The following is a 26,833-nucleotide window of genomic DNA, read 5'->3' as shown; positions in this document are numbered from 1 at the left end:
TGGCTTTTGATTATTTCTCATCAGCCTGCGATGAAAGCACCGATGCATCTGACACTGCACAACTACTTATTTTTTTAAGAGGAGTTGATGACAACATGAACGTGACAGAGAAGCTGCTTGACCTCAAAAGCCTTAATGGGCAAACCAGAGGAACAGATTTTTTCGTTTCTGTTTGTGAAGCTGTTGATGATATAAAACTACCATGGAGTAAAGTTTCTGGGATCATTACCGATGGTGCACCTGCCATGGCTGGTGAGCGAAGTGGATTGTCCACACTGATCTGCAATAAAGTCAGCGAAGAAGCAGGCAACGCTTTTAAACTTCACTGTATCGTTCACCAGCAGGCTCTCTGCGCCAAACATCTCAAATTTGACGATGTTATGAAACCAGTGGCAAAGGCAATCAATTATATTTGCTCTAAAGCTCTATACCACTGACAGTTTCAGCAGTTCTTGCGTGACATCCAGGCTGAATACGATGACGTAATATATCACAACGATGTGAGGTGGCTAAGTCGGGGGTCCGCACTGCAGCAATTTTTCTCTCAGAGGAAATTGGACATTTTTTGGGTGAGAAGGAACAACCAATGGAAGAACTGTCCGATCCTGTATTGTTGGCAAATCTGGCTTTTTTGGTTGACATAACGAAGCATCTGAATGCACTGAATGTTAATCTTCAAGGAAAAGATGCAGTGGTGAGCCAGCTATATACTCACATCAAGGCCTTTGGAACCAAACTGCAACTTTTCCAAAGACACTTGCCCAAACAGAGCCCTGCACCGCGCACTTCCCAGCTTTGAAAGAGGTCATTGACAGTTTCCCACAGGACAACATCGGTGCGCAAATGAAGAGTTATGCAACAGCTATCGCATCTCTTTTTGTGGAATTTAACAAACGCTTTCGGGACTTTGCAGTAATTTAAAAGGAAATGTTGCTTTTCTCTTCTCCCTTCTCCGTGGACCCTGATGATGCTCCTCCACAGCTGCAGCTGGAGCTCATTGAGCTGCAGTGTGATGATGAGTGCCGCGGAAAACACCAGCAGTGTTATCTTGTTGACTTTTACCGGCAGCTGGACAAAAGCAGGTTTCCAGAAATGCGGTCATTCGCTAAGAAAATACGGAGCTTATTCGGCTCCATATATTTGTGTGAGCAAACATTCTCAGTCATGAACTTAAATAAGAACCGATTGAGGTCAAGGATGAGTGACTCCCACTTGCGTGGCATTTTACGCATATCAACCACTGCCCTCAAGCCAGACCTGGTCTCTTTACTGAAATCTATATCTCAGTATCACCCTTCTCATTATTATCAGCAAGTTATCTGTTCCTTGATCAATCTGAAATTGAGTGTTTTGAACGGTAACATCTGTCACTATTAACAGTGAAAAGCCTAAAGCACACTAATGCACTTGGACTTATGGCACTTGTTTTATTAAACTCTTGAATAAGATTTGGTTATAACTGTTAATGTTATGTACCTGTAGATGTGACACAAACTATTGCTTTCTGAAAGATCTTGTAAAAGGCAAGGGCAAAATTCACTCATTTAAAAGTTTAATGATAACAGACCACTTTGCATTACTTATAACTCCTGTTTAAAATGTTCATGAGGTAAAGATATTTAACTCATGGAAATGTAAGGTATTCTATACAGTTTGTTCAATGTTATCTGACTGAATGAAAGGCAGAATTGTGTTTTTAGAGTTGTTCACGTCTGCCTGAGTGACTTATATTTGGTTACATTGTAATTTGAAAAATAAAGGTAATTGTGACAATGAAAATTGTTTTATAACAGTGTGTGTTTTCACGTAACTTTTGTGGTAAAAAAATGTCGGAAGGAACTATTGGCCCGCGGGCATCTTCACTTTATCAAATTTGGCCCTCTTTGCAAAAAGTTTGGACACCCCTGCCCTAGGCCATGGCACTCTGGTTGACCCTGGAAGGCACGTGACTAGTAAGATCTACACAAGGGCCCCAGGTGGGGGCTAGGGGGTGGTCACGTGTCAGGGTGAGATCCTACGGGAAGGGTCGAGAAACGATAAGAGGTTTCTCGAAGGTGGTCGTGGCCAAGGGCGGGGCCAGCCACGACCCAGGAGCATATAAACCGGGTCCACACAGGGAACGGGGTTCAGCGTTGTTGTCGTCATCTGAAGATCTACGATCTACGTTCTACGTCCAAGAAGTCACCAACATATGGACGGGGACCCAAGCTAGGATTCTGTCCTTTGTAGCTACTCCTAGTAACTAGCGTAGCTAGCCTGGTGGTCCACAACCATAGGTTATTTGGTAAAGGGGCTGTAACCCCTTTGTGTATGTGTTGGTTTAAATAAATGTGTTGCCTCCAAGAAGCACGTCTGCGACTCTTTTGAACCCACTATACTACTATAGAGTCAGTAGATACTACTATAGTCATTAGATACTACTGTAGAGTCAATATTTACTACTATAGAGTTGGTTGATACTACTATAGAGTAGGCAGATACTAATATTGAGTTAGTAGATACCACTACGGTCAGTATATACTACTACTACAGTCAGCAAATACTACTACAGTCAGTAGATACTAGAATGGATCACTACGGAACGTAGCGCAATGTACAGGTAGTCCTCTACTTACAATGGAGATTCGTTACGACGACCCCATCGTAAGTCGAAAATATCGCAAGTCGAAGATGGCCTAGCCTACCCAGGAGTCTTAAAGAATGGTGATAATTTAGCAAAACAGAGTAATTTACAGTACCGTACTGTATAAACTATATACTGTATTTACTAATGACAATACTGTATTGCACAGTAAAATGTCAAATAAAAAAAAGAAGGTAAATTCTTAGCCTACCTATATGAACTGCAATTTAATAGAAAGTTTTTTCAGAAAACAATCATATCTGCTATAAAAACTTTTAACATGCATTGAACGTATCGTATCGTGGTAACCTTAAAATGAAATCGCTAAAGCTACGTATCATACATGCATTGAACGTATCGTAACGTATCAGTAGATATTACTATAGAGCCAGATACTACTATAGAGTCACTAAATAGTACTCACTATTGTATGTAGGATGTGTATGTATATTTGCCTCGCCGGGGGTAAAAATATTTTTTGAGGGGGGGGTCAACAATTTTCAGAAACCTTTTAGATCAACCATTTACCCCCCACTTTCCATAACTTTTTGGACTTCTGCAAGCCTCTCATAATTTTGTTGACGGACAAATGGACAAACGGCACGTCCAGCTTTCAAAATAGATTAGTATTTGTGTATGTATATGTTATGTTTTTAAGAGAAGTTTTTAAATAGATTTTCCCCCCAGGCAATGCCGGGTACTTCCTGCAAGTAAAAAATAATTATTTACAGTTGTGAGACTAACATTACCAGTAATGCATCACCACTACTGTGCTTCAAGGCCTTAGTTAGCTGTTGCGTTCAGGGCCTTATGCCACTGACGCTCGGCCTGCCATGGTTCCCTCCCTGAGGAAACTCCTTCCAAAGCCTAATTTGCTGCTGGCTCCAAATGCCCGACACGTCAGGGGTCTTTTTTCGCGACGATCTTGCGCTACTAGAACAGCGCGATCATTATTACTCTCATTAAACGGTTAGTTATCTCGAAAAGGCGAAGGACGAAAGAAGCGACGTGTACAGGCCGCGGGCATTACCGGGGAGGCCTGCCGAGGCGGTAGTGCCACCCGACAGGGACTTGAGGGCGAACTCGACGTTCCTGCGCTGGAAGCCCATCTCCATGAGCTGAGTGACAGGCGGCAGTGGCGGAGGGGGCGATGGACGGCGCCGTTGCTGCTGCTTGTGCTTGAGCGGCTTGGTGGGCGGCGCCGACGTGGGTGTCAGGGACTCGCTGGAGCTGCTCTCATCGAAGGCCGGCACCGCCGGGTGGCTCGCCTCCAGCGCCAGGTACTGGCACACGGCCAGAGCGGCCGCCTGCACAGCAACGCAACAACACCGTTTGTGTGCCCAAAGGGCCCCGGGTAACTCGATCAATACGGGAGCACTCTGTGCCTTCTTAAAAGAGGGGCACGGACAACATTGTTTTAAACAACATTATTATTGCAAGAACGTTGCACCAATCAGAAGGATAACTGAAATAAAATAACTTTATCTGTACGTCTTCAGGTCGGAATACGTACTGAGGCTACTACAAGGCCATGCGGGAGGAGGTTTGGCACAATTGTGGTCGTGTCACTAAAGTTCACTGTGGTGAGTACAACATCTCGGAATGGGAACAGGTTAATTTCTGCTTCAGTCCAAAATCCCAGCCAGGTAATGGTGTATCCTTACCAATGTGCAATTCATTTGAAAGCCCCGTGCATTTTCAAGGCAAAAATTAATAAATTTCTGCCCGGCTGTTTATTTCCCGTGTGACAGGAGCCACGCCAGGCTGGCTGTCCTGTGCCCTCTGTAGGCCTCACCGTGCCGCCCTGCACGCTGCCGTCTCACGTGCATCATGGCTCCAGCTCAGTGAACCACAAACCTCACTACCACGTCGCTAGACTACAAGCAGTTTGTAAATTATGAGGAAATAATATTAAACTATTATTATTTTACCAGGTAAGGCCAACTGAGCTAAATAGCTCTTTTTCAGAAGTGACCTGGCCACAAATGATAGCTCAATGAAGTAGCTTATCACGTGGAAATGTATTTCAGCCAAATGCAATAAATGTATGTTTCTAAATGTGGAGGGATAAACCGGAGGACCGGGAGAAAAATCCATGTAACCATGGGGAGAACATGCAAACTCCAAATATACACGCGTCAGGGTCGGTATCAAACCCACGACCTCCTGCATACCAGATGAGATATTTAACATGTTTCCACAATGACGTGTTAATGTGTTAAAACCATCAATGACTAAAATACAAAGAACAGGGACCACAGCTGTAATTCACAATTGCAGAGATTTCCAAACACGCTCGTGCATGGAACCATCTACGGGACAACGCCCAGAGAACGCCCAAGAAGAACCCGGATCAACAACTTGCAAGAGGATTGCACATAGACGGGGCAGACACTGGCATAGGTGGTCGGCCAAAAATCCCGGGGACAAACGGAGCTGCAAGTTGGCCACAAAGTATGCTGCCGGCGTGGACTGACGTACCGCGTTGCCAAGGTAATAAAGGCAAAGAGCAGCAATGCAAACAGGTGAGTGAGAGGGAGGGTGGCAGAGGGAGAGATCACCTCGAGCTCCTGTCGCGTGAATATGGCCTTGAGCGGAGAGGGCTGCGTGGCGGCCGTGAGCAGTTGCTGCAGGAGGATCATGGGAGGCTGCGGCATATCTGGAGAGAGGTCCGAGATGTCGGGCGACGCCACCGCCACCGCTCCCTCATCTGATCGCATCCCAGTAGCACAGGGCGCATTAGAACAAGTGGGCAATAGCCTGCCATAGCGGTACGATAATGTCTCATCAAAATTGAGTCATTTGCAGACCATGACGCCAGCACACGGTGGCCTGCTCATTTCGAAGGGCGTCACGAGACATTTAACGTCCACTGTGAAGCAGATGGCATGTATTTCATGGTTGATACATCCCGGAGTATTAACCAGGGTGGCCTGGCGGATTCGAACTGCAAACGTCGGCAAAAAGCGGCGAAGAAGGCGCGACCACTGAGCCAAGTCACCAATTATGGCCACGTTCGAAACAAGGCGCATTTCAGGATTAAAATGCGGGTTTAACGTCAGCGCATGCGTGATTTGCAAGGAGGCTGCCACCGTGGTGTAATGGTTCGTAGCACGGTGGAGAACGCACGTAATGCATCCGGCAGTCACATCCACCAGTTGACCCTCAGCACTAACATTTATCCCTATGACCTTCGCCAGCAAGCCAGTTGTGAGATCACAGTCATTTGGTGCAGAATGACAGCTCACGATGCTGTGTATGTGTGTATAATGTGTGTATGGACGAGGGGCTATCGTGTTGTGGTTAGCGCGCTGCGCGACGAACCCAGAAACACAAGTCTGATTCCAGCTCACATCCAACACCGGTGATAATTATCTGAACTGGTTCCGAGCCTCCCCTAGGTCGACTCATCCTCAAATGAGTAGCTGGTGCGGTATGTAAGCATCGCCACTGGGGAGACAAAGGCAGTCGGGCGTGGTGCTGGCCACCCATCCCCTCGTGTACCGTTCCGACCGTCATAGGTGCTCGCTAACAGCACTTGCCCCAAGAGTCTGTTAAGGCTATGAGGGGGATCTTTGCCTTTGTTTGTTTGTGTGCATGAGTGCACGTGCGCACACTTGCCATGGGATGGGTTGGGTTGCTCGAGGAGGGCCGGCTGTGACTGGATCTGCCGGAGTTTGTCTTGGTGCGAGAGGAGCGTGCGCGCAGCCTTCAGCACGTAGAGCAGCACCTGGTGCCTGGCCAGCAGCACGACGTCGACCTCGTCTGGGCCGCACGCAGCACACGGGGATGGACAAAGCGAGCGGCTCTAGCATCCGGCCACTGTGTCGAGCTCCCTGCGATCACAGGGTGCGGCCGCGTCCGCGACCGCAGACTCTCGCATCATATTTCAGGCTTCGTTCGTACAGCCAGACTTAAAGTTGACAGCTATCGTAACACAAGCGCAACCCTTCCCGATGAACAAATGAGAATTGCACGGCGTGTGACGACAGCTGTTACGACTATTCGCAGTTCGCAAACGAAAATCATACACAACGAAATGACCAGGGAAATCAAAGCTTGAAAGTAGAGATTGTCTCCACTGTAATGTATGTATGTAGAATTTATTTCGCAGCATACACAGCCAACCATGTTCATCGGAGGTGTGGGGGAAGGACAACAAATCTAAACACAAAAAGCAGTTGTAAAGAAATACGTTTTCAATATAGATTTAGACGTGCACAGCTCGAGTGGCTTCCTAATCTCGGAAGGAACCGGTTGTGCAACTGTCAGCGACTGATACAGCGACGTCCACACAAGCGAATTGGTAGCAGGCAACCGTTCCGCGAAACTTATCGCTAAAGAGCAGAGGAAAGCCGACGGGGGCCTGGCGAGCGTTGGCCACCCCCCCCCGTGCGCAGGCCACGCTCTCACCCGTGGGCCCGTGGGCCGCAGATCGCCACCGCCGGTGCTGCTTGCTGCAGGCCAGGTTCACAAGCTGGCCCCATGAGTTGAGCAGTGGCTCCGTCATCGGGAAGTTGCTCAGGTCAAAGCCGACCTCAGAGACCTGCACCATGGCCACGCACAGTGCCCAACTTCAGCCACTGCCATTTCCTTCACAGTCGGCCAGTTACGCCATAACAGCCGGGGATCTCAACAGCGGGCCTTTTCCACTTCATGTAGCCTCAACGATAATGATGATGATGGCAATGAAGACAGTGAAGGTGGTGGTGACGATGATAGTCATGGCAATGATCAGCCACGATGATGGTAACTGCGATAGCAAGAGTGACGACAACGGTGGGAGGGGAGGGGGTTACCGGTTGGAGCTGCGGCAGCGAGCACACACGACTGGCCCGTGGCGGCTCCTGGAAGAGCACGGTGATGCGCCCTCGCGCCGTGATGCGAGTCACCGTGCCCTGACCCAACTCCTCGTGCGCCACCTGCCCCCCGAGCCGCAGGCGCCCGTCCACACCGCCCACCACGGCCAGCACAGCCACCAGCCCGCGCGCCTCCAGCTGCACGCGGTCCCCCGCAGGATCCACCACACCACCCTGCCGCATGGCCCGGGCACAACGAGAGCTCTTCCAGGGCCGACCGCAAACAACGGCTGCCGGGGCCGACCAACGGTCCCCGGCTGCAAGGCGTCGCCCCCGACGCCGCCAAGCGGCCGCGTCGTTACAGAGCGCCCCGCCGTACGCCAGGGCCTCTCGGAGCGCTCTGCACGAGATCAGCGACTTGCGTCGCACCGCACCTCCGATGGGCACGGTTGGCATTCCCCCACTGGCAGCTGTCCCTGTGGGCACAAGGCGACTCCTGGCCTGCCAGTCGGGGGCAGTGGTTGCCGCTCTGTCATCCCAATTGAGTAAAACTTGCAGGGTAATTTTTCGAATTTGGAAAGTGCGAGCCGTGACGCTGGCACAGAACAGCAGACTCGTTTCGAATGACATCAAGGGATGTTTAACATCCGCCGGGAAGCCGACAATGCGTATCTTGCGGTCAGTGCACCCGCAGCAATCACTGGGGGTGGGGGGCCTGGCAGGCAGTCAAAGGGAGGGAACCGCCCACCTTATGAGGCGCGGCTCCCATGAGGTGACGCACGCAGCCTAGGTGTGCCTCCAGGTGCTGGTTGATCAGCGGGCTCCAGCGGGGCAGCGCGTGCAGCACCCGCAGCAGCGTCACCGTCTCCTCGGCCAGCGTGCTACTACACGACGCCGTCAGAGACGCCTGCGGGCGGCCCCTCCGACTGCGGCAGGTGCCATCTGCAGGGCGGGCACACGCAGGGGGTCAGCGCAAGCTGCGTCCGGGATTAGCCGTGGCCACGTAGGACCATTAACAACCCAAACGTGGAATACGATGAGGCAAAAATTACGTCTAGATCAGTGTACTTCACTAATGTTCAGAGGGGGGCCACTATCCCGATAAGACATTTGAAACCATTCGGTTTGACAGCAGCAGGACAATGATGGGATGTTTTCACGTCAGGGGCCGCACTAAAGGCCACCAGGGGCCGCCAGTGGCCCACGGGCCTTGCATTGAAGAATACTGGTCTATAAAAATGAAATAGTCAGCACTGATGCTATAAAAACCAAACCTTCAGCTACCAGACACAAAAATCATTGACGTGTGTGCATCTGCATGAAACTCAAGCGCTCAGCGGTAGAGGGAGCTGCTAGCAAAAAGTTGCAAGTTCCAATCCTGGTCGGGGATTGACTGAGCCCATCACCTCTCTGGGGTCGATAAAAATAGAAGCACTTTGCGGGGAAATCAACAGCGGTTGTCCTACCATAGGATGTGGAATGTTTACCACTGGCTCAGGGCTGTAAACGGGAGATGAGCACCAATGCCTCAAAGCTTCTTTAAGTGGGAAACCGCTCCGCCTCTGATGACGTCCACACACCTCGCGCCGACAGGCTGTCGGACGAGCAGGAGCTCAGCAGGTTTCCCAGCATGAGGAAGAGGCGCTCCAGCAGAGTCTTCATCTCTTGCGCACGCTCGCCACCACCGCCGCCGCTCCAAGAGGGCAGCACGGCCCTCAGCAAACGGAGCGCCAGGATCTGAAACGAGATCCGTGTGCTCGCTCTCACACCGCCGCCACCCGTCGCTGGACCTCCACTGCGAGGCAGACAGGCTCCCCCCACCCCCGCGTGGCAGGGGCGGGGCACACGTCACAGCGGTGAGCCGACCGTAACGGGCATGCGTCATAGCGGTGAGCCAGCTGTAACTGATACGCATCATAGCGGTGAGCCATCTGTAACTGATACGCATCATAGAGGTGAGCCAGCTGTAACTGATAAGCGTCATAGCGGTGAGCCAGCTGTAATTGATACGCGTCATAGCGGTGAGCCAGCTGTAACTGATACGCGTCATAGAGGTGAGCCAGCTGTAACTGATACGCGTCATAGAGGTGAGCCAGCTGTAACTGATACGCGTCATAGAGGTGAGCCAGCTGTAACTGATACGCGTCATAGAGGTGAGCCAGCTGTAACTGATACGCGTCATAGCGGTGAGCCAGCTGTAACTGATACGCGTCATAGAGGTGAGCCAGCTGTAACTGATACGGATCATAGCGGTGAGCCAGCTGTAACTGATACGCGTCATAGAGGTGAGCCAGCTGTAACTGATACGCGTCAGAGGTGAGCCAGCTGTAACTGATACGCGTCATAGAGGTGAGCCAGCTGTAACTGATACGCGTCATAGAGGTGAGCCAGCTGTAACTGATACGCATCATAGCGGTGAGCCAGCTGTAACTGATACGCGTCATAGAGGTGAGCCAGCTGTAACTGATACGCGTCATAGAGGTGAGCCAGCTGTAACTGATACGCGTCATAGAGGTGAGCCAGCTGTACCTGATACGCGTCATAGCGGTGAGCCAGCTGTAACTGATACGCGTCATAGAGGTGAGCCAGCTGTAACTGATACGCGTCATAGAGGTGAGCCAGCTGTAACTGATACGCGTCATAGAGGTGAGCCAGCTGTAACTGATACGCGTCATAGCGGTGAGCCAGCTGTAACTGATACGCATCATAGAGGTGAGCCAGCTGTAACTGATACGCGTCATAGCGGTGAGCCAGCTGTAACTGATACGCGTCATAGCGGTGAGCCAGCTGTAACTGATACGCGTCATAGCGGTGAGCCAGCTGTAACTGATACGCGTCATAGAGGTGAGCCAGCTGTAACTGATACGCGTCATAGCGGTGAGCCAGCTGTAACTGATACGCGTCATAGCGGTGAGCCAGCTGTAAATGATACGCGTCATAGCGGTGAGCCAGCTGTAACTGATACGCGTCATAGAGGTGAGCCAGCTGTAACTGATACGCGTCATAGCGGTGAGCCAGCTGTAACTGATACGCATCATAGAGGTGAGCCAGCTGTAACTGATACGCGTCATAGCGGTGAGCCAGCTGTAACTGATACGCATCATAGAGGTGAGCCAGCGTAAACTGATACGCATCATAGCGGTGAGCCAGCTGTAACTGATACGCGTCATAGAGGTGAGCCAGCTGTAACTGATACGCATCATAGCGGTGAGCCAGCTGTAACTGATACGCGTCATAGAGGTGAGCCAGCTGTAACTGATACGCGTCATAGCGGTGAGCCAGCTGTAACTGATACGCGTCATAGAGGTGAGCCAGCTGTAACTGATACGCGTCATAGAGGTGAGCCAGCTGTAACTGATACGCGTCATAGCGGTGAGCCAGCTGTAACTGATACGCATCATAGAGGTGAGCCAGCTGTAACTGATACGCATCATAGAGGTGAGCCAGCTGTAACTGATACGCATCATAGCGGTGAGCCAGCTGTAACTGATACGCATCATAGAGGTGAGCCAGCTGTAACTGATACGCATCATAGCGGTGATCCAGCTGTAACTGATACGCGTCATAGAGGTGAGCCAGCTGTAACTGATACGCGTCATAGCGGTGAGCCAGCTGTAACTGATACGCGTCATAGAGGTGAGCCAGCTGTAACTGATACGCGTCATAGAGGTGAGCCAGCTGTAACTGATACGCGTCATAGAGGTGAGCCAGCTGTAACTGATACGCGTCATAGCGGTGAGCCAGCTGTAACTGATACGCATCATAGAGGTGAGCCAGCTGTAACTGATACGCATCATAGAGGTGAGCCAGCTGTAACTGATACGCATCAGAGGTGAGCCTACTGTAAAGGGCATGCGTTCGGATCCTTTATTCAACCGGGATGTCGATTACAAAAACCTGTCGTCACTTTTGCAAGGGCGACCTGGGTTACAAGAGCAATTTAAGAACGCAATTTTCAAAAAACACTTAAATTCAACAGATCATACTTAGTTCAAATCCCAGGTACCCACAAATAGATAAAAACTGGTTCCATTTTTGGATTGTTTTCATGACCTCAGTCACCAATGACTAAACTTGAAAAATCATCGTAAAGATTTTACATTTGTATCGCGCAGTTTTATTTCCCTCTCAGAGAGATAACGATCGAGACACGTGGGAAACCACATGCAAGCGGGAAGGCATCCAGGATCGGCGCCGACAATTTTCCAAGCTCTGTGGTCCTATCCCCTGATCTATGGCCAACTCCATTCATGAGTGTTTTATACATGTGGGCGGAAACACAAAAATGTATCTTTCGAGAGCTCGCTCAGTAGGTAAGTCCCGAGCGTACCGCTCACTCTTCTCGACAGCTCCAGACCCTGAAGAGGAGGTGCTCGGGGGGGAAAGAAAGAGCTGTGATGTCACTTCCAGGTCAATCCGCAAAGTGTTTTTTGCGTCCAAAACATCAAGCGGCCAGCAATAAACAGCACGAAAAATGTTGTAATAGACGAGAGTTGATGCTTTTGTTGAAATATAAGAGCTTGAGAAATAGAAGATCGGAGGGAATTCCAAAGTCCAGCAGTGGGAAGGAAGCAGAAAGTGAAGTGTTGTGACCTGCAGTGTGGTGAGCAAGTGAGTGGATGAGTGGGTGAGTGGGTGAGAGGCCGACTGAGTGGGTTAGTGAGTGGGTTGTTGCATCCTGCAGCGTGATGGTTGAACAGTATGGATGAGATGAAAGAGTCAGTCTGGCAGAGAGAGTCCTCAACACGGGAGGAGGAATCAATGGGTGATGTTGATTGGAACAGAGACCATGGTAGTAGTAGTGAATGAAGTGTGTCTGCTGTTGTGGCATCACTCCCATAAATGCGTATACAACATCAGTACAGTGATGTCACTCGAGTGCGAGGATGGAGAGGCAGACAGTAGCAACATTAGTGAAACGTTAAAACCAGTGACTGACGGCCAGCAAGGTGAACGCACAACCGAGGAGAATCTCTCCAACATGAGCCACGCTTCGTTGTCGAGTCTCATGGGAGGAGCGGTGCGACCGCCTGACGCACCTGCCGCTGCAGCGATCCCACGCCGCCTCCGCCGCCGCCGCGCTGCTCGACGAAGCGCAGCAGCAGCCCGATCCACTGCGCGGTGCTCAGCGCTCTGCACACGGCCCCCGAGAGCGCGATGCTGCGAGTGAAGCCGAGCGTGCCCCAGCGGAAGTGCTGCTCCCGAGCCACCAGGTCGCTCACAGAGACGGCTGCACGGCACAAAAGGCAGAGGGGCGCGGGCACGCTCACACGGGGACTCTCCTCCTCTCAGCCGCACGGGTCGCGAAGCGCTGCCAAACACCGATTAGAGGGCAGTCGCAGTCAACGCCGATCCCCAACCCCACGCCGCGACCCCACGCCGTGACACCTCGCCGCGACCCCACGCCGTGACACCACGCCGCGACCCCACGCCGCCGTGAGGCGAACGCGGACGAACCCTTCTTGTCGACGGTGCCGCTGTGCACGAGGCTGCGCAGAAGGCCGCACGTGGCGCGCACGGCAGGTCCCGGCATGGCGTCGGCGTGGATGCCCGTGCACAGCCCCAGGCACTGCAGCAGCCCCAGTGCGGAGCGGTAGAGCAGCGCCGTGGGGTGGCAGCTCTGCTCCAACGCATCCCCGTCTGCAGCACAGCCGCAGGAGAGGAGCGAAGGTTAATCCGTCGACGCGGCCGGCACACGCACCAGTCACACCGGCTCGCAGACCGGGGCCGCACCACATGCGCAGGGAACAAGGCCAACTGTGGATTATGGGATCCATAGGTGCAGCCGTAAGGACCCGAGTTCGATTCCTCACTTATGCGCCTTTCTGTGTGGCGTGTGTATGTTCGCCCCCTGTTCTAAATGGGCTTCCTCCGGGTTCCCTGGTTTCCTCCCATAGCTAAAAACATACTATGCCATTAGAATTGGCCAAGCATTCCAATGTAACAGGAGGCTTCTGAAAACGAGTCTTTAGACGATGTGGCTATCTCCTGGGTAATTAGGCGATCATTACGGTGGCTTTAGGGTAGTCGATTGACATCCATTTTGCGCTTGTCATGTATCACTATCAGACCTATCAACACTCGCGTACGCCTACTAGCACATAAAACATGGAAAAAATTTCATTTTAATTACATTTGCAAGCAATCAACACCAAAGACTCTTCACAACAATTAATTAAATATTTTACATTTTACTATTTTAATGACATTGGTGGTGATGATAGCACCAGTGGTGGTGGTGTTGGTTGTGTTATTCGCCGTGGTGGCGATGTTAGCCGTAGCGATGTTGATGCTAGCCGTAGTGATGGTGATAGTGGCGGTAGTGGTGATGTTAGCCGTAGTGGTGGTGGTGTTAGCCATAGTGGTGGTGATGGTGAAGGTGCTTGTGATGGTGGTGGTGGTAGTGGCAATTCTAGATTAGAAGTTTTCGTGACTGCAAGGATCCACTCTTTGGTTCTTTCGGCAAAGTTACGTAGGTGAAAATAAAAAACAAAGAATAAAAATAGAAATAACTACATTAAATCACGACGTTTCGGGCGTAATACAAGCGTCCGTCATCAGGTGGGGACAACCACAGCGAAAACAGTTTGCTGAAGTATGCCAAAGAGATGACTCTGACGAGGGATTATATAGCTGAAGGGGGGGGGAAAGAGAGGCCAGGGTGAGTGTGGGGGTGGGGCGTGGGCTGGAGAAGAGCGGAAAGGCTGATCCTCAAGCTCGCGGCCTACTGCTGTGACACGTTGGGTGGGGGGGGGGGTTGGGGGAGAACTCTGCAGAGTATGGATCCTTGCAGTCACGAAAACTTCAAATCTAGAATTAACCCGCCTCTACGGGGAGGGATTGCACTTATCTGTTAAAGCTTTTAACAGACAACGGGACAAGAAGTCACAGCTAATCGAGTCGCTAACCTTCCTCAAGAGACGCCGCGACAATAAAGGTAATACCCAGCACATTCACTCACATCTGCTGCTGTCACTTCACCGATCGCTAAACGGATTTTGTTTAAAGCTAATCCATCACTAACCTCAGAGAGAAGAAGATTGCTCCGATTTGAACTCGATAATCTAGACAAGAGTCTCTTACAATCACACTTAATGTTAACACAAAAAATGTCCCCTTCTGATTGGGACCGTGTTGACAACATGACAGCCTCCTCTGCTAATTCACTGTCAACTAAATGTAAAGTCAACTTGATCGTTAAATTCAACCTCCTGTCAAAGAAGCCAGACCCACACATTAAAAAGTTAGATGTTAACAATATTGCTAGCAATCAGAGTAGCATCCCAATTTCTGACAATCTAAAATCGGTACTAGCCAAAGGACTGAATTTCGCAGTTACCCCTAAACATATCCCAGAGGATGATATAACCTCCAAGTTTGATGTAGCCCTCAAAGGCTTGGGATACATCCAAACAGACGTTGCTAGAGCTGAAATTGCCACGATCCTCAAAAATGCAAAGAAATCCATTAGCAACATCAGCAAAGACGAGCGCTCTGAAGTCGCAAATTTGAAAAAGTGGGATGGCACAGTCATCCTCTCGGCCGACAAGGGCAATGCCACTGTCATCATGGATAAAACTACATACAACAAAATCCAGGACCTGCTCAATGATGGTAGCTACTCCAAAATCAATAAAGATCCAACTAACAGCCTAACTACAAAAACCAACAATATCATTACAGTTCGACTGCTCTAATCGAACCAGACAAACGGCTCTCCCTAAAACCTTCGGCTGCTAGACCACCCAGATTCTATGGTTTTCCCAAGAGCGTTAAAGAACGCACCCCACTGCGGCCCATCGTGTCCACGATCAACTCACCTACCTACAAACTAGCCCGTTTTCTGTCTGATACCTTACTTCCTTTCACTGGCAAGACCACTTCAGCAGTACTTAATTCAGCTCACTTGGTCTCTCTAATCAAGGACATTTCATTGTCCCCTGATGATGTCCTCGTCAGCTTTGATGTGGTTTCTCTATTCACCAAGGTTCCAGTGCCTGACACCTTAGCAATAATTGAAGACTTAGTCCAACATGGACTGAACCTTACCAACATGTACTTCACCTGGAATGGTACTTTCTACAAACAAAATGAGGGTACCCCCATGGGTTCCCCCTTGTCACCAGTGATAGCCAATGTTTTCATGGAGAATTTGAAACAGACGCCATCCAGACATCCCCCCTGCATCCTTCCCTGTGGAAGAGATATGTGGATGACACTTTCGTCATTTGGCCACATGGCCTACCAGCATTTAACCAATTTCTCGACCACATTAACTCCATACACCCATCCATCATATTCACCATGGAAGTGGAGAAGGATGGTAAGCTACCATTCCTGGATGTTGTTTGAGAAAAACCCTGACGGCTCTTTGGGACACTGTCTACATGAAAGCCACCCACAGATTCATATCTGAAACCTGACTCCCACCACCATCCGGCACAGAAGAATTCCCTCATCAAAACATTACACCATAGGGCCCACTGCATATCTGACCAACACCACCTAGCCAGTGAATTGGAACACATACGCCAGGCCCTAAAGATGAATGGATATTCGGACCAGATTATCCGCAAAGCTGTTTCTCCAACCACAGAAAGACAACCCCTTGAAGACTCCGATCAAAACCGTCACATTACCATACATAGCAGGCGTTACCAAAAAAAAATTCCAAAATCTTAAACAAACACAATATCCAGGTCCGATTCAGTACAGTACACAAGATCCATGATCTAATCCCATCCATAAAGATGTCATTCCTGCATTCAATACCTTGGAGTCTACAAACTTAGTTGCATTTGTGGTGATTGTTACATTGGGGAAACGAAACTACATATATCGGACCGCATTCGCGAGCACAAGGTGGATTTAAAACATGGCAGAACTGGATCTTCCGCAGTTGCTGATCACTGCTATAACGCGGTGGGCTCTCATGATATTGTTTTCTCTGATACCAAAGTGCTCTGCAAGCCATCTAGATACCACCAAAGATTTGTCCATGAAGCCACCCAGATATACAAACATAGACATAAACTTCAACTGAGAAGATGAATTAAAATTGAGCAATCAATGGAAGGATGTTAATAACCAAGTTAAACCTTAGCTATCTTATAGTTTATATTCATATCTGTATCTCCAGTCTTTTACTCCCAGCCCTTCTCACTCCCATCACTGGGAAATTAGCCGTGCAGTGTTTCGAGCCTGCAGAGTTTTCCCCCAAACCCCCCCCCCCAACCAACGTGTCACAGCAGTAAGTCGAGCTTAAGGATCAGCCTTTCCGCTCCTCTCCAGCCCACACCCCACCCCCACACTCACCCTGGCCTCTCTTTCCCCCCCCCCCTCAGCGATATAATCCCTTGTCAGAGTCATCTCTTTGGCATACTTCAGCAAACTATTTCGCTGTGGTTGTCCCCACCTGATGACGGACGCTTGTGTTGCGCCCGAAACGTCGTGATTTAATTTAGTTATTTCTATTTTTTTTCTTTTTTTTATTATCTTTTACTTTTTTATTTTCACCTACGTGACTTTACCGAAAGAACCAAAGGGTAGTGGCAATGTTAGCCATAATGGTGGTGATGGTGGAGGCGTTTGTGGTGGTCGTGGAGGCGGCGGTTGTGGTCGCAGTGGTGAGGAGGGTACAGGCACCGGCGTCTTCCTCCACGTCCGAGTCGTCCACGCTGGAGGGCTGGGCAGGTGCGGGCTGCTCGGCGAGCCGCAAGTCGTACTTCCCCTCCTTGCCCATGCGGTACGAGTTGGTGTTGCCCGTGTCCCACTGCACGCGGATCCAGCCGTCCTCGCCCAGCTCCCCGATCACGCGGCCCAGGCCAGGGGGCGGCCCATCCTGACAACACAGCGAGGCCCCTGTCCTCACCTTCACGTCGTCGCGTTCACGGGCATCCTTACGACTTCCTGGGCTTTGGCCTCAAGATGCTTCCCTCTATCCCCCTCTCTCTCCTTTTGTATGGCAGTTGATAAGCAAAATGTCGTAACTGTACGTTAACCGCCTCACCTGGTATACAGGAGCTCGTGGGTTTGGATGTTCTCCTAGTGGTCACGTGTATTTTTATCCGGGTCCTCTGGTTTAGAATCAACATGCGTTTAGAGTATTTGGCTTAAATGATGACAACACCCTGCTGCTCTATTTAAGACTGGGAGCAAGTGGAGGGCTTCACCATTCTGCAAAATGCCCGATGATGCTGGATGTAATTACCAGCGAAACGTTGTACTCAAAAATTGTAAATTATCTTGATTCTCTCTTCAACACACCGGTGGGCTAAAGTAGTGAACTATTTGTCTTTTGTAAACGTGATACAATTTTACTGTTTGGCCATGTCGGGTGGTGGAGGGTTACGACACATTTATAAATAACACGATCTAACCCAAAAAACATTATTATGAGTATTTGGCTGCTAGAAATATGTACGTGATAAGCCACTTCATTGAGCTATCATTTGTGGCCAAGTCACTTCTGGAATAAGAGCTATAAAGCTCAGTAGGCCTTGCCTGGTAAAACTAAAAAAATAGTTGAGTTTAGAGTTTGGTAGTCAATCCGATGACATCAGGTGCTTGCTTGATGTACAGCATGCGTGCCTCCATACATTCCCCTCAGGGCATGTCAATGTACCAATGTACCATTGACATGCTGAGAAAATTAGCATGTCAATGTACCATTGACATGCTAATTTTCTCACGCTCCGCCCACTTACCCCTGGGGTTGAGCCCACCAAAACCCTCTATAAGCTCTTGTTGTTAGCAAATCAGCAGTTGTCCTGCTGTATCGGTTACGCCTGATGACGCTTGTGTTGCGATCGAAACGTCGTGATTTATTTTATTTTATTTCTACCTACGTGACTTTACCAAAAGAACCAAAGAGTAGAGATTCCTACAGTCACGAAAGCTTCAAATCACATTTGGTATTCTTTAGGTCTTTCAGTAAAGTCACGTAGATAGGTTCAAAGATGATGACGATTGCTTGTGTTGCGATCGAAATGTCGTAGTTTTTTGGTTATTTTCTTTGAAGCTATCTACGTGACTTTACCAAAAGACCCAAAGAATATGAATCCCTGCAGTCACGAAAGCTTTAAGTCAAAACATGTTTGGTGTTCCGTGCAGTGCCAACATGGCACTAGCAGCCGCCACTCGCATGCATGTGGACCACCGTGTATATGGATGTGAGAACCGAAGCACCTCTTGTCAAGCCACTGCTGAGTGTGGATCAAAGGGTTATTCGACCAAACTTCACCACGCTGTTCAGGGCAGGATGGATATGGGGAGCATAGTTGTGGGAGCATAGTACAGCACAGCTATGGATTTTGCTGTGCTGTCCTCTGCTGCCCACAACATAGCCCCACAGCAGCCTGTAACACCCACTTGGTGCAAGGTGCTCGCCCATCCTTGTCCTACTAAGGCTCGACCCTGCTTATGGTGGTGGTGACAATGATGGCTTTCCACAGCTACGACAATATCAGTCGACAATGACGACAACAACGGTGGGTAATGAGGATGAAGACGATGGGGAGAAGGCACCTCACAGACCTGGTCGCCCCACTTCCAGTCGACGCCGCGCATCACGCGCGTGCCGACCTTCATGGAGGCGGCTAGCTCGGGCCCGGTCACGGGCAGCGGAGCCTGGGCCGCCTCACGCCGCGACTCCTCCAGCACGGCGGCCGATGCACCCTGCAGGGACGGCTCTGCCGCCTCCTCACTGCTGTCCCACAGTGGCCCTGCATGGCACGCACCATCACACCGCAAGCACCGTCACACCGCACGCACACATGCCATCCGCCACACACACGCCATTCGTCACACCGCACACACACGCCGTCCGTCACACCGCACACACACGCCGTCACACCGTGCGCCATTATACAGAGCTCCTCTCCCACAGGGAGACTTCCACTGTGTTGCTTTGTACACTGGACGTGTTCACCTGTTTCCCAATATACCCTAAAACCCCAAAGTGTACCACTAAAAACTTGGTTTTAAACATCAATGTTTACCTCAGTGTAAATATACCCAGCATCTTTAGTGTCCACTTTATGGAAGCAGTACAATATCATACGGTCTCACTGAATCAGCTAGCATCCTACTAGCCGTGAACCTCAGTTGCAGCGGCCGAGCCTAGCGAGCCTGCCCCGTGTGGGATCTCTGCGAGCGCTCGTGATGTGCAGCATCTCCGCACCGCCCTGTACCTATGAGGCGCAGCAGTGTCTGCGTGAGGGCAAGGATGCCCGAGTTGAGCAGCAGGCCCAGGCTGTTGGCACGGTGCTCCGATGTGAGCATGCTCAGCATGACCAACAGGAAGCGAGCCTGCGGCACTAGGCCCAGGCTGGGCCCCGATGGGTTCTCATTCGTCATGGTCATGAGGGGTGCTGGCTGGATTCCTGGCAATAAAAAATTAACCGGTGTGATTATCAAACGTTATCAAACGTTCAAACACAACTATGAGAGTACACAAAAGTAGCATGCAATTTATACTTGAATACTTTAAAAGTCAAAATGCGGTTTGGCATCACGTGTACATTCACTTTATGAATTTCAGCAGTTCAGATGCAGATGAGAGGAAGACATTCATAGATTCGTTGCATATACTGCGCAATTGTTTGCACTTTGTATGATCGAGAAAAATGAGCCTGTATTATCCAGTCACAGATGAAGGAAGGCTCACACTCTCCAATACTGAGAATTTTTCTAAATCAAGACAGCATTTTGCAATGCCGAAGATTATCTACGTGTAAAATAATATCGTAGTATGTCGGTGCTTGCCTGGCCGAGATAGCCACTGTGACTCCTTCATGACAAAGCAAGAGAATTTCAACGTGACCACCTGGGGGGGGGGGGGGGGGGTGTGTCTCCTTCAGAAGGCCAAATGCTAACTATGGACACTGGTGGAACCATAACAAAGACAAAGATCCCCCGTACAGCCTTTACAGACTTTTGGGGCAAGTGCTGTTAAGGGAGCACCTACGAAGGCCGGCACGATACACGAGGGGGTGGGTGGCCAGCACCACGCCCAACCGCCTTTGTCTCCCTAGTGGCGATGGTTACACAATACATTTGAGACTGAGTCGACCTAGGGGAGGCCCAGGAGCAGTTCAGATATTCATCACTGGTCTTGACCATGAGTGTGAATCGAACTCGTGTCACCAGCACACTACGCTACCGCTCCCCAGCGCACACAAGACACAATTAGGTGCCAAGCAGTGATGCCCCAACCTGAGTTTTTGAATTTGCTGTCTGCATCCAGGACGATGCTGCGGATGTTGTCGATGGCCCAGCTGTGGACCTTGCTGAAGGTGACTTCCAGGAGGATGCGACTGAACGGCGGAGTGAGGTCGACGTCTCGGAGGCAGTCAGAGAACAGAGTGCTGTGCACACACCAACGCACACACGGCCAGGCAGCAACAACAGCCGTCATTCACCACGAAGTAGCGGTGATGTCACCACGGTGCTTGTGTGAGGCAGCACACACCATCTGACAGAAATCACAATTGCAGTGCAGTTGCAAACCAGTACTCCCGAGGAATATTCTGCATCTTAAAAGGAAAGGTATTCAATACAGCAAAGGTGTGGATTACAGGATTGATATACATGTATGTATTTTAACAGTTGCCGAGCACAGGCCCAAAGACCGAAATTGTTAAGCAGCCGGCAAGAAACCGCGTTATCAACGTTGTAACAGATAGGAGTTAACACGTATCATGAATTGAGCAAATGTATTATAAGAGCTTGGGAAAAGAGACGATGGGACAGAACTCCAGAGTGGAGCAGTGCGAGCGAAGAAGTAGACAGAGGAGTGTTGTGACCTGCAGCATGGTGGTTGAACACGGTGTGGGACAGGATGACATTGTTGCGGCTCCTCGCGATCATGTGACGAGACGGCAACATTCCTGAACAGCTCGTCAGAGTAGCTCTCGTGACAGACGGCTCTATCTCGGTACCTAATGAGGGAAATGCGGTGACCGGTGAACCGTCATCGCTGCAGCAACGACAGTGGGGAGGGGGGGGTGTCGGCCCTACCGGCGCGGGGCCCCCTCGGGGAGCAGACGTTGCCAGCCACACAGCACCGCGTAGCGCACGGACGGCAGTAGCGCGCGGCGCGACACGAGCCGGATGATGGCCTCCACGCCCTCCAGACGAACCTCCGCACGCTCCATCTGCATGGCATAATGGGGGACAACTCACGGAGAAAGCACGAGCACGCACAAGCGGGGCAAATCCACCATCTGGCACTGAGGAGTGGTGCCAGGTTCCAGAGAGCCTCACGCATGATCTCACAGGGTCAGGATCTGGCTCTGTAGGGTGGCGGCGCATTGGTAACACTTATGCCTCACAGCAAGAAGGACCGCAGTTCGATTTCCAATCCAGGCACCTCTCTGTGTGGTGTTTCTACGTTCTCCCCCTGTTCTGCATGGGTTTCCTCTGGTTTCTCCAGTTGCCTCCCATAGAAAGAAAAAAAAACAATGTAACCGGTATTAGCCTAACATTCCAATGCTAAAAAATTCTGCAAATTAATCACTCTTAGAGCAGAGACCACATTACTGAAGGAGCTAACAAGAGCAGCAATACTGAGTGGCAGTAGCAGACGCACTGAGAGCTCAGTATTATTTCAGTGTTACCAGCTTGATGCACGTGTAAAGATGTGTAGTGTGAACATAACAATTTTACCTGCTTAACTGAGAATAGAAGGAAGCTGCTGTGGTGCACTGGTTAGTGCGCTGGACTTATAATCCGGTTTGATTCTGATCTTGCCAGGATGGTAGCACTGTCTACCTCTTTCCTATTCATCCTTTCCTATTCCGAAACATCTGCAAGTTGGAGGGTGGGTGTCCCATTCACCGCCGAATCCCGGAACGCTCAAGCGGTTCAGAGTTAATTTTGTAAGAGAGGCATAGCTTCGTTGTTTTTAAAGACATTGTATGCACTGCAGATAACCGTAGAGACAATCACACTCTGACAGCTGGCGCCAAACTTGTGGGAGCCTCGGTACGTCCTCAGGTCAGAAAACGTACCGATGAAGTTATTTTATTTTTCTTACGTATACGTCATCAGAATGGGAAAGGATTCAAATGCCAGTGGAAGTGGTTTACCGCGTTGGGAGAAGTCCCGCCCCCCACCCCGAGGTAGAACATTTTGGCGGTGCGCCTACTGTGTGCCAACCTGCTTGAGGAGACAGCGCCGGAGCTTCTCCACGTCCATGGGCTGCTCCTTCAGCACCAGCTCCACCACCTTCCCCATCAGCAGGGCCTGGTCACTGGCTCCCAGCGCCTGCTGCTGCGGCACCGCCCAGCGCTGCCTTGGCGGGCCCGGAGTGATCGCCTCGCCCTTGTCCTAGAGATGGTGGTACAGTGCTCACATGGTTGGCGGTGGCCGTTATGGTGCATGATGGGTGGATCACCCAGATATATCTTTATTTTTTTTACCAGGAAAGGCCCACTGAGCTATGTAGATCTTTTTCAGAAGCGACCTCACTATCACCAAGTGGCTTATCACGTGGAAATTTATAGCAGCCAAATACTCTAAACGCATGTTTAAAATGTGGAGGGAAAGACCGGAGGACATGGAGAAAAATCCACACGACCACGGGGAGAACATGCAAACTTCAAATATACAGGGCGTCAGGGTTGGGATCGAACAGACTACCTCCTGTATACCAGGCGAGGTAGTTAACATCTCACCACGGTGTACTCCTACATTTTATGCAGAGGTATACCAAAGGTTTGCTTGGAATCTGGGTGTAGGGGTAGGTAATGGTTTAATGGGGGAAATGAGAAATCACATTCCCTGCGTGAAAAACACTGGGCTATTACCAGCAGAGTAAATAAGCAGACAATACACCTTCACATATCTGGACCTCCACATAATACACACAAGTATGTTTGTACACGCCCAATCAGCCGCACGGCCTTCTGGGAATGCATAATTTCAGCAGCACCAGTTCAATGAAGCGTTTCATCAGCTGAGTCAGGCTCGCTTGAATCAATGATGTTGAACTGCCAGATGTTTATGGGCAAGGAGCCCTCTCTGTTAGATATGGGTCTCAGTTTGATGGAGAACTATATAATACACAGGTCAACATAACCATTGGCGCCGCTGAGAAAGGGTGGTCTCATTCCCAAGCGTCTTGGGTATCCGCCCAACCGAGAGCAAGAGTCCAACACGTGCGGTGGTGAATGCGTGGGGATAGGTACCCTGGTAGCGAACGCAGCGGCGTGGTCAGACAGCGAGGCCAGGGGGAGGGCCTGCAAGGATGCAGGTGCCCCTTCCCAGACGGCCCCAGGGTACTCCAGCCGCCCTTCCCCCAGGCCCCCCTCCTCCTCCTCCTTCGCCTCCTCCTCTTTGGGAGCGCCTTCCTTCGGCTCCTCCTCCTTGGGCTGCTCCTCCTTGGGCTGCTCCTCATCTACAGACTTCTTGGAAACTGAATCGTGGACAAGCCAGCCGTGTAAGCAAAGTCAATTTAGTTGGATATTAAAATCAATTACTTGCCGATTACACTCTGACTAAACACCGACAAAATTACCTGCGTATTTTATAATGACTGCAGGAGGCAGATCATAACATTCAACACCGGGCACCTCTTTTTTGCTTAGTGGTGGGCGACTGCCTGGATTTAAATTCAGGATCCCAGCGTTACTCTTCCAGTACTTAAATAGCGGGCATTAACTCTGTGAAAACCGCATCCTTCTCCCCATTACGCCAATAAAATCCCTTTCAAGAATACCAAGTGAGAGCCTGCAAAGTGATTTTTTAATTGTTATACAACAGAACTCGTGGCTCTGCCATGAGCATGCCGCACAAAGTAGAACACTCAACTCTGTGGGCCCTAGACATGAGGCTGCATGTAGATGTTGAACTTATTTTGTTCAGCGTACTTGGCCAACCGCGCTAATGGGGAGGTTCTCGTCCTTTCTGGACTCACGGCCTTACGGACCGTGGTCCGTACGTTGAGGCCCACTGGCGCAGCCAAGTGGCAAAATTCAACAACGAATTTTCTCCCCTACGCCTCTTGGAAACTGCCCCTCCGATTAGCCCGGTTGGCTATGTACGGCGCGAAAGAAGTTCAACATACTCTTTAAAAAACTATTAAACTAAACTTTTTTTGTATCTTACCAGGTAAGGCCCCTGAGCTATATAGCTCTTTTTCAGAAGCGAACTTGCCACAAATGATAGCTCAGCGAAGTGGCTTATCATGTGAACATTTACAGCAGCCAATCACTCTAAACGCACATTTCTAAATGTGGAGACAAAAACCGGAGGACCTCGGATAAAAATCCACGCAAAAGCGGGGAGAGATAACATACAAACTCTAAATATACAGCAGGCGTCAGGGTCGGGATGGAACCCATGACCTCCTGTATTACAGGCGAGATAGTTAACATCTTGCCACCACAGGGCTTACCGGCCTGCGCACGCCTCTGCCGGATGAGCGTCTGCACGATCTTGCGCCAGCGTGACAGCGAGCCCAGCAGCTGCACGCGCGATGTGACCGACAGCTCGGTGCTGACGGCTGGGCGCAGCTCGTTGAAGACGAAGCGGCAGCGCTCTGTGACCGGCGCGCACACCTCCTTGTAGGAGCGGCCCTGCTCCTGGTGCGTCTGGAGAGAGGCGCGGAGTGAGGGGTCAGCTCTCACGTCAACGCACTTCACCCGGACGGGAGAGAACGCAATGCAAATCACAGCTCGAATGATGATCCAGTGCTCACCGGAGTCGCTCCAGCGACCTGCTCACCGGCGGTCCAGTCGCCCTCCTCATCATTCTTCCATTGCTACAAGAGTAGGGACTGTTCCAGAGACCTTTCCTTCCTTGATTCTTCCACCCATGTTGGAGAATCATTCTACCATGTTACATCCGTTCCGAGTTCAACCACTGCACTGCAGGTCACCTCACTTGTCATTCTGCTTATTCCCTCACACTGCCCCACTTTAGAATTCCATCCAATCATCTATTTTCCCAAGGCTCTTAAAACCTTGCTCAATAAAAGAAACGTATTACACTATTGTCTATTATAACCCTGATAGTGCTGCTGTTTGTTGCTGGCTGCAATATGTTTTGGGCCTGTGCTCAGCAACTGTGTTTAATAGCAAAAGAACCACACTGATATGCTTTCCTCTGCCAATTTGTGGAGCCAATTCACACAACTCTCAAAACTCTGCGATGTAATGTCGCTTCCACTCAATCCGAAGTGGGCACATAAATCCGAGGATCTCAAACAGGGGTCCTGAGCCTCCTTTGTGACCATTTGTCTTTGATTTGGGGAAGGATCTGCCAAAAGGCAATGAGCGTGCAGAGTGCCAGACAGTTCATGATGTCAGGCAGATGAGGTCAGCACTGGATAATAGAGGCTGGCAATGGATATGGATGCTGTCCTTCAGCTGGTGTGACTTCCACTGGCAGTTTCGACTGTGTATTTTAAGGTCCTGGTGCTCGTATTCGAAGCTATAACATAACTCAGAGAGGGCTCACTAAGTGGCACTAAGTGACAAGGCAGAAAAAAACTGCTGCCTCTTGTGTCAGCAGCTCAGTCCAAAAATCAAACGAGGCAATTGGTATCAAGAATAATGCTCCTGGTGCTTGTCATCGGTGTGAGAAGGTGGGTGGAAGGACTCGCCTTGATAAGCGTGCACTTCGCCTGGTACACCGCCCTGCACACATCCACCAGGGGCTTGGGAAGCCTCGCCGCTTTGCTGGGGTCTGACGTGGGAAGTTGCTCGATCACCGACAGAGCCATGTGCCCTGTGACAAGCCACATTGCTAATCAGGCAAGGAATGAGGCACAGTTTGTGACACAAAGTGTCAAACGAGCAGTGGGCAGTGCTCACGCCATCGCCTGCCCTAAGCCCCGGCGCTGGGGAGGAAATCCCATTTGCCTGAGAAGGGTACAGTTCACCTTGAGACAACTGCTGTTGTGACTTCAACAAAGTGGTATTTATTTTTTCAACCCCAGGAAGGGTTGATGGGCTGAGTCGAACCCCAATCTGGATTTTAACTTGCAAGCGTACAGTTATGAGTCAAGCATTGTCCGACAGCATCACAAAAACAAGGAACACGACGTTAGCAAGGTGTGAAGGTTAGGCTGAAGGTAAAAGGTCAATCATTCTGGAATAATAACAATAATAATGTCTATACCAGCAGCTGCATTTAATTCAACTGCGGCTGCCTCAGCAACCTTGCTCACTAAACAGTCATGATACAATAAACAAAGGGATTGTTTTTTTTTTATGTCGTTGATACCGAGAATTACATAAAACAATATCACCGACTACACAAACCTGGCAAGGCCCTCATGAGAAAGAGTGCAATAAACTAGCAGTTTAACACGTGGGCTTTCATGACCAATATCTTACCTATAAAATAATTATTTGTCTGTCTGTCTGTGTGTGGCCGACACTTGCGAGGGATTTGGCTCGCAAAG

At 50.1% G+C, this 26,833-nt stretch overlaps 1 protein-coding gene across 7 annotated transcripts in view; it reads right to left on the bottom strand.

Moving 5' to 3' along the window:
- HERC2 (HECT and RLD domain containing E3 ubiquitin protein ligase 2) overlaps nucleotides 1-26,833 on the bottom strand; it is a 165,255-nt gene that overhangs the window by 85,447 nt on the left and 52,975 nt on the right. For 3 of the 7 annotated variants that reach the window (XM_078864785.1, XM_078864786.1, XM_078864790.1), the window contains 18 exons: nucleotides 26,030-26,154; nucleotides 24,821-25,016; nucleotides 23,613-23,839; nucleotides 22,582-22,752; nucleotides 21,442-21,578; nucleotides 20,638-20,789; nucleotides 19,614-19,805; nucleotides 18,949-19,145; nucleotides 17,062-17,263; nucleotides 12,880-13,062; nucleotides 12,462-12,652; nucleotides 9,003-9,159; nucleotides 8,171-8,364; nucleotides 7,423-7,656; nucleotides 7,037-7,169; nucleotides 6,245-6,388; nucleotides 5,185-5,333; nucleotides 3,654-3,930 (listed from right to left, as the gene is read on the bottom strand). In XM_078864785.1, coding sequence (XP_078720911.1) covers nucleotides 3,654-3,930; nucleotides 5,185-5,333; nucleotides 6,245-6,388; nucleotides 7,037-7,169; nucleotides 7,423-7,656; nucleotides 8,171-8,364; nucleotides 9,003-9,159; nucleotides 12,462-12,652; nucleotides 12,880-13,062; nucleotides 17,062-17,263; nucleotides 18,949-19,145; nucleotides 19,614-19,805; nucleotides 20,638-20,789; nucleotides 21,442-21,578; nucleotides 22,582-22,752; nucleotides 23,613-23,839; nucleotides 24,821-25,016; nucleotides 26,030-26,154 — 3,261 coding nt within the window. The remainder of the gene's footprint in view (nucleotides 1-3,653; nucleotides 3,931-5,184; nucleotides 5,334-6,244; nucleotides 6,389-7,036; nucleotides 7,170-7,422; nucleotides 7,657-8,170; nucleotides 8,365-9,002; nucleotides 9,160-12,461; nucleotides 12,653-12,879; nucleotides 13,063-17,061; nucleotides 17,264-18,948; nucleotides 19,146-19,613; nucleotides 19,806-20,637; nucleotides 20,790-21,441; nucleotides 21,579-22,581; nucleotides 22,753-23,612; nucleotides 23,840-24,820; nucleotides 25,017-26,029; nucleotides 26,155-26,833) is intronic. The other 4 variants (XM_078864789.1, XM_078864791.1, XM_078864787.1 and 1 more) reach the window with 3 other exon arrangements.

The sequence above is a fragment of the Lampetra fluviatilis genome, chromosome 19 (assembly GCF_964198595.1).
Source record: "Lampetra fluviatilis chromosome 19, kcLamFluv1.1, whole genome shotgun sequence".
Taxonomy (NCBI): Eukaryota; Metazoa; Chordata; class Hyperoartia; order Petromyzontiformes; family Petromyzontidae; genus Lampetra; species Lampetra fluviatilis.
Note: the sequence above shows the minus strand (reverse complement) of the source record. Positions and strands in the feature narration are given on the sequence as shown.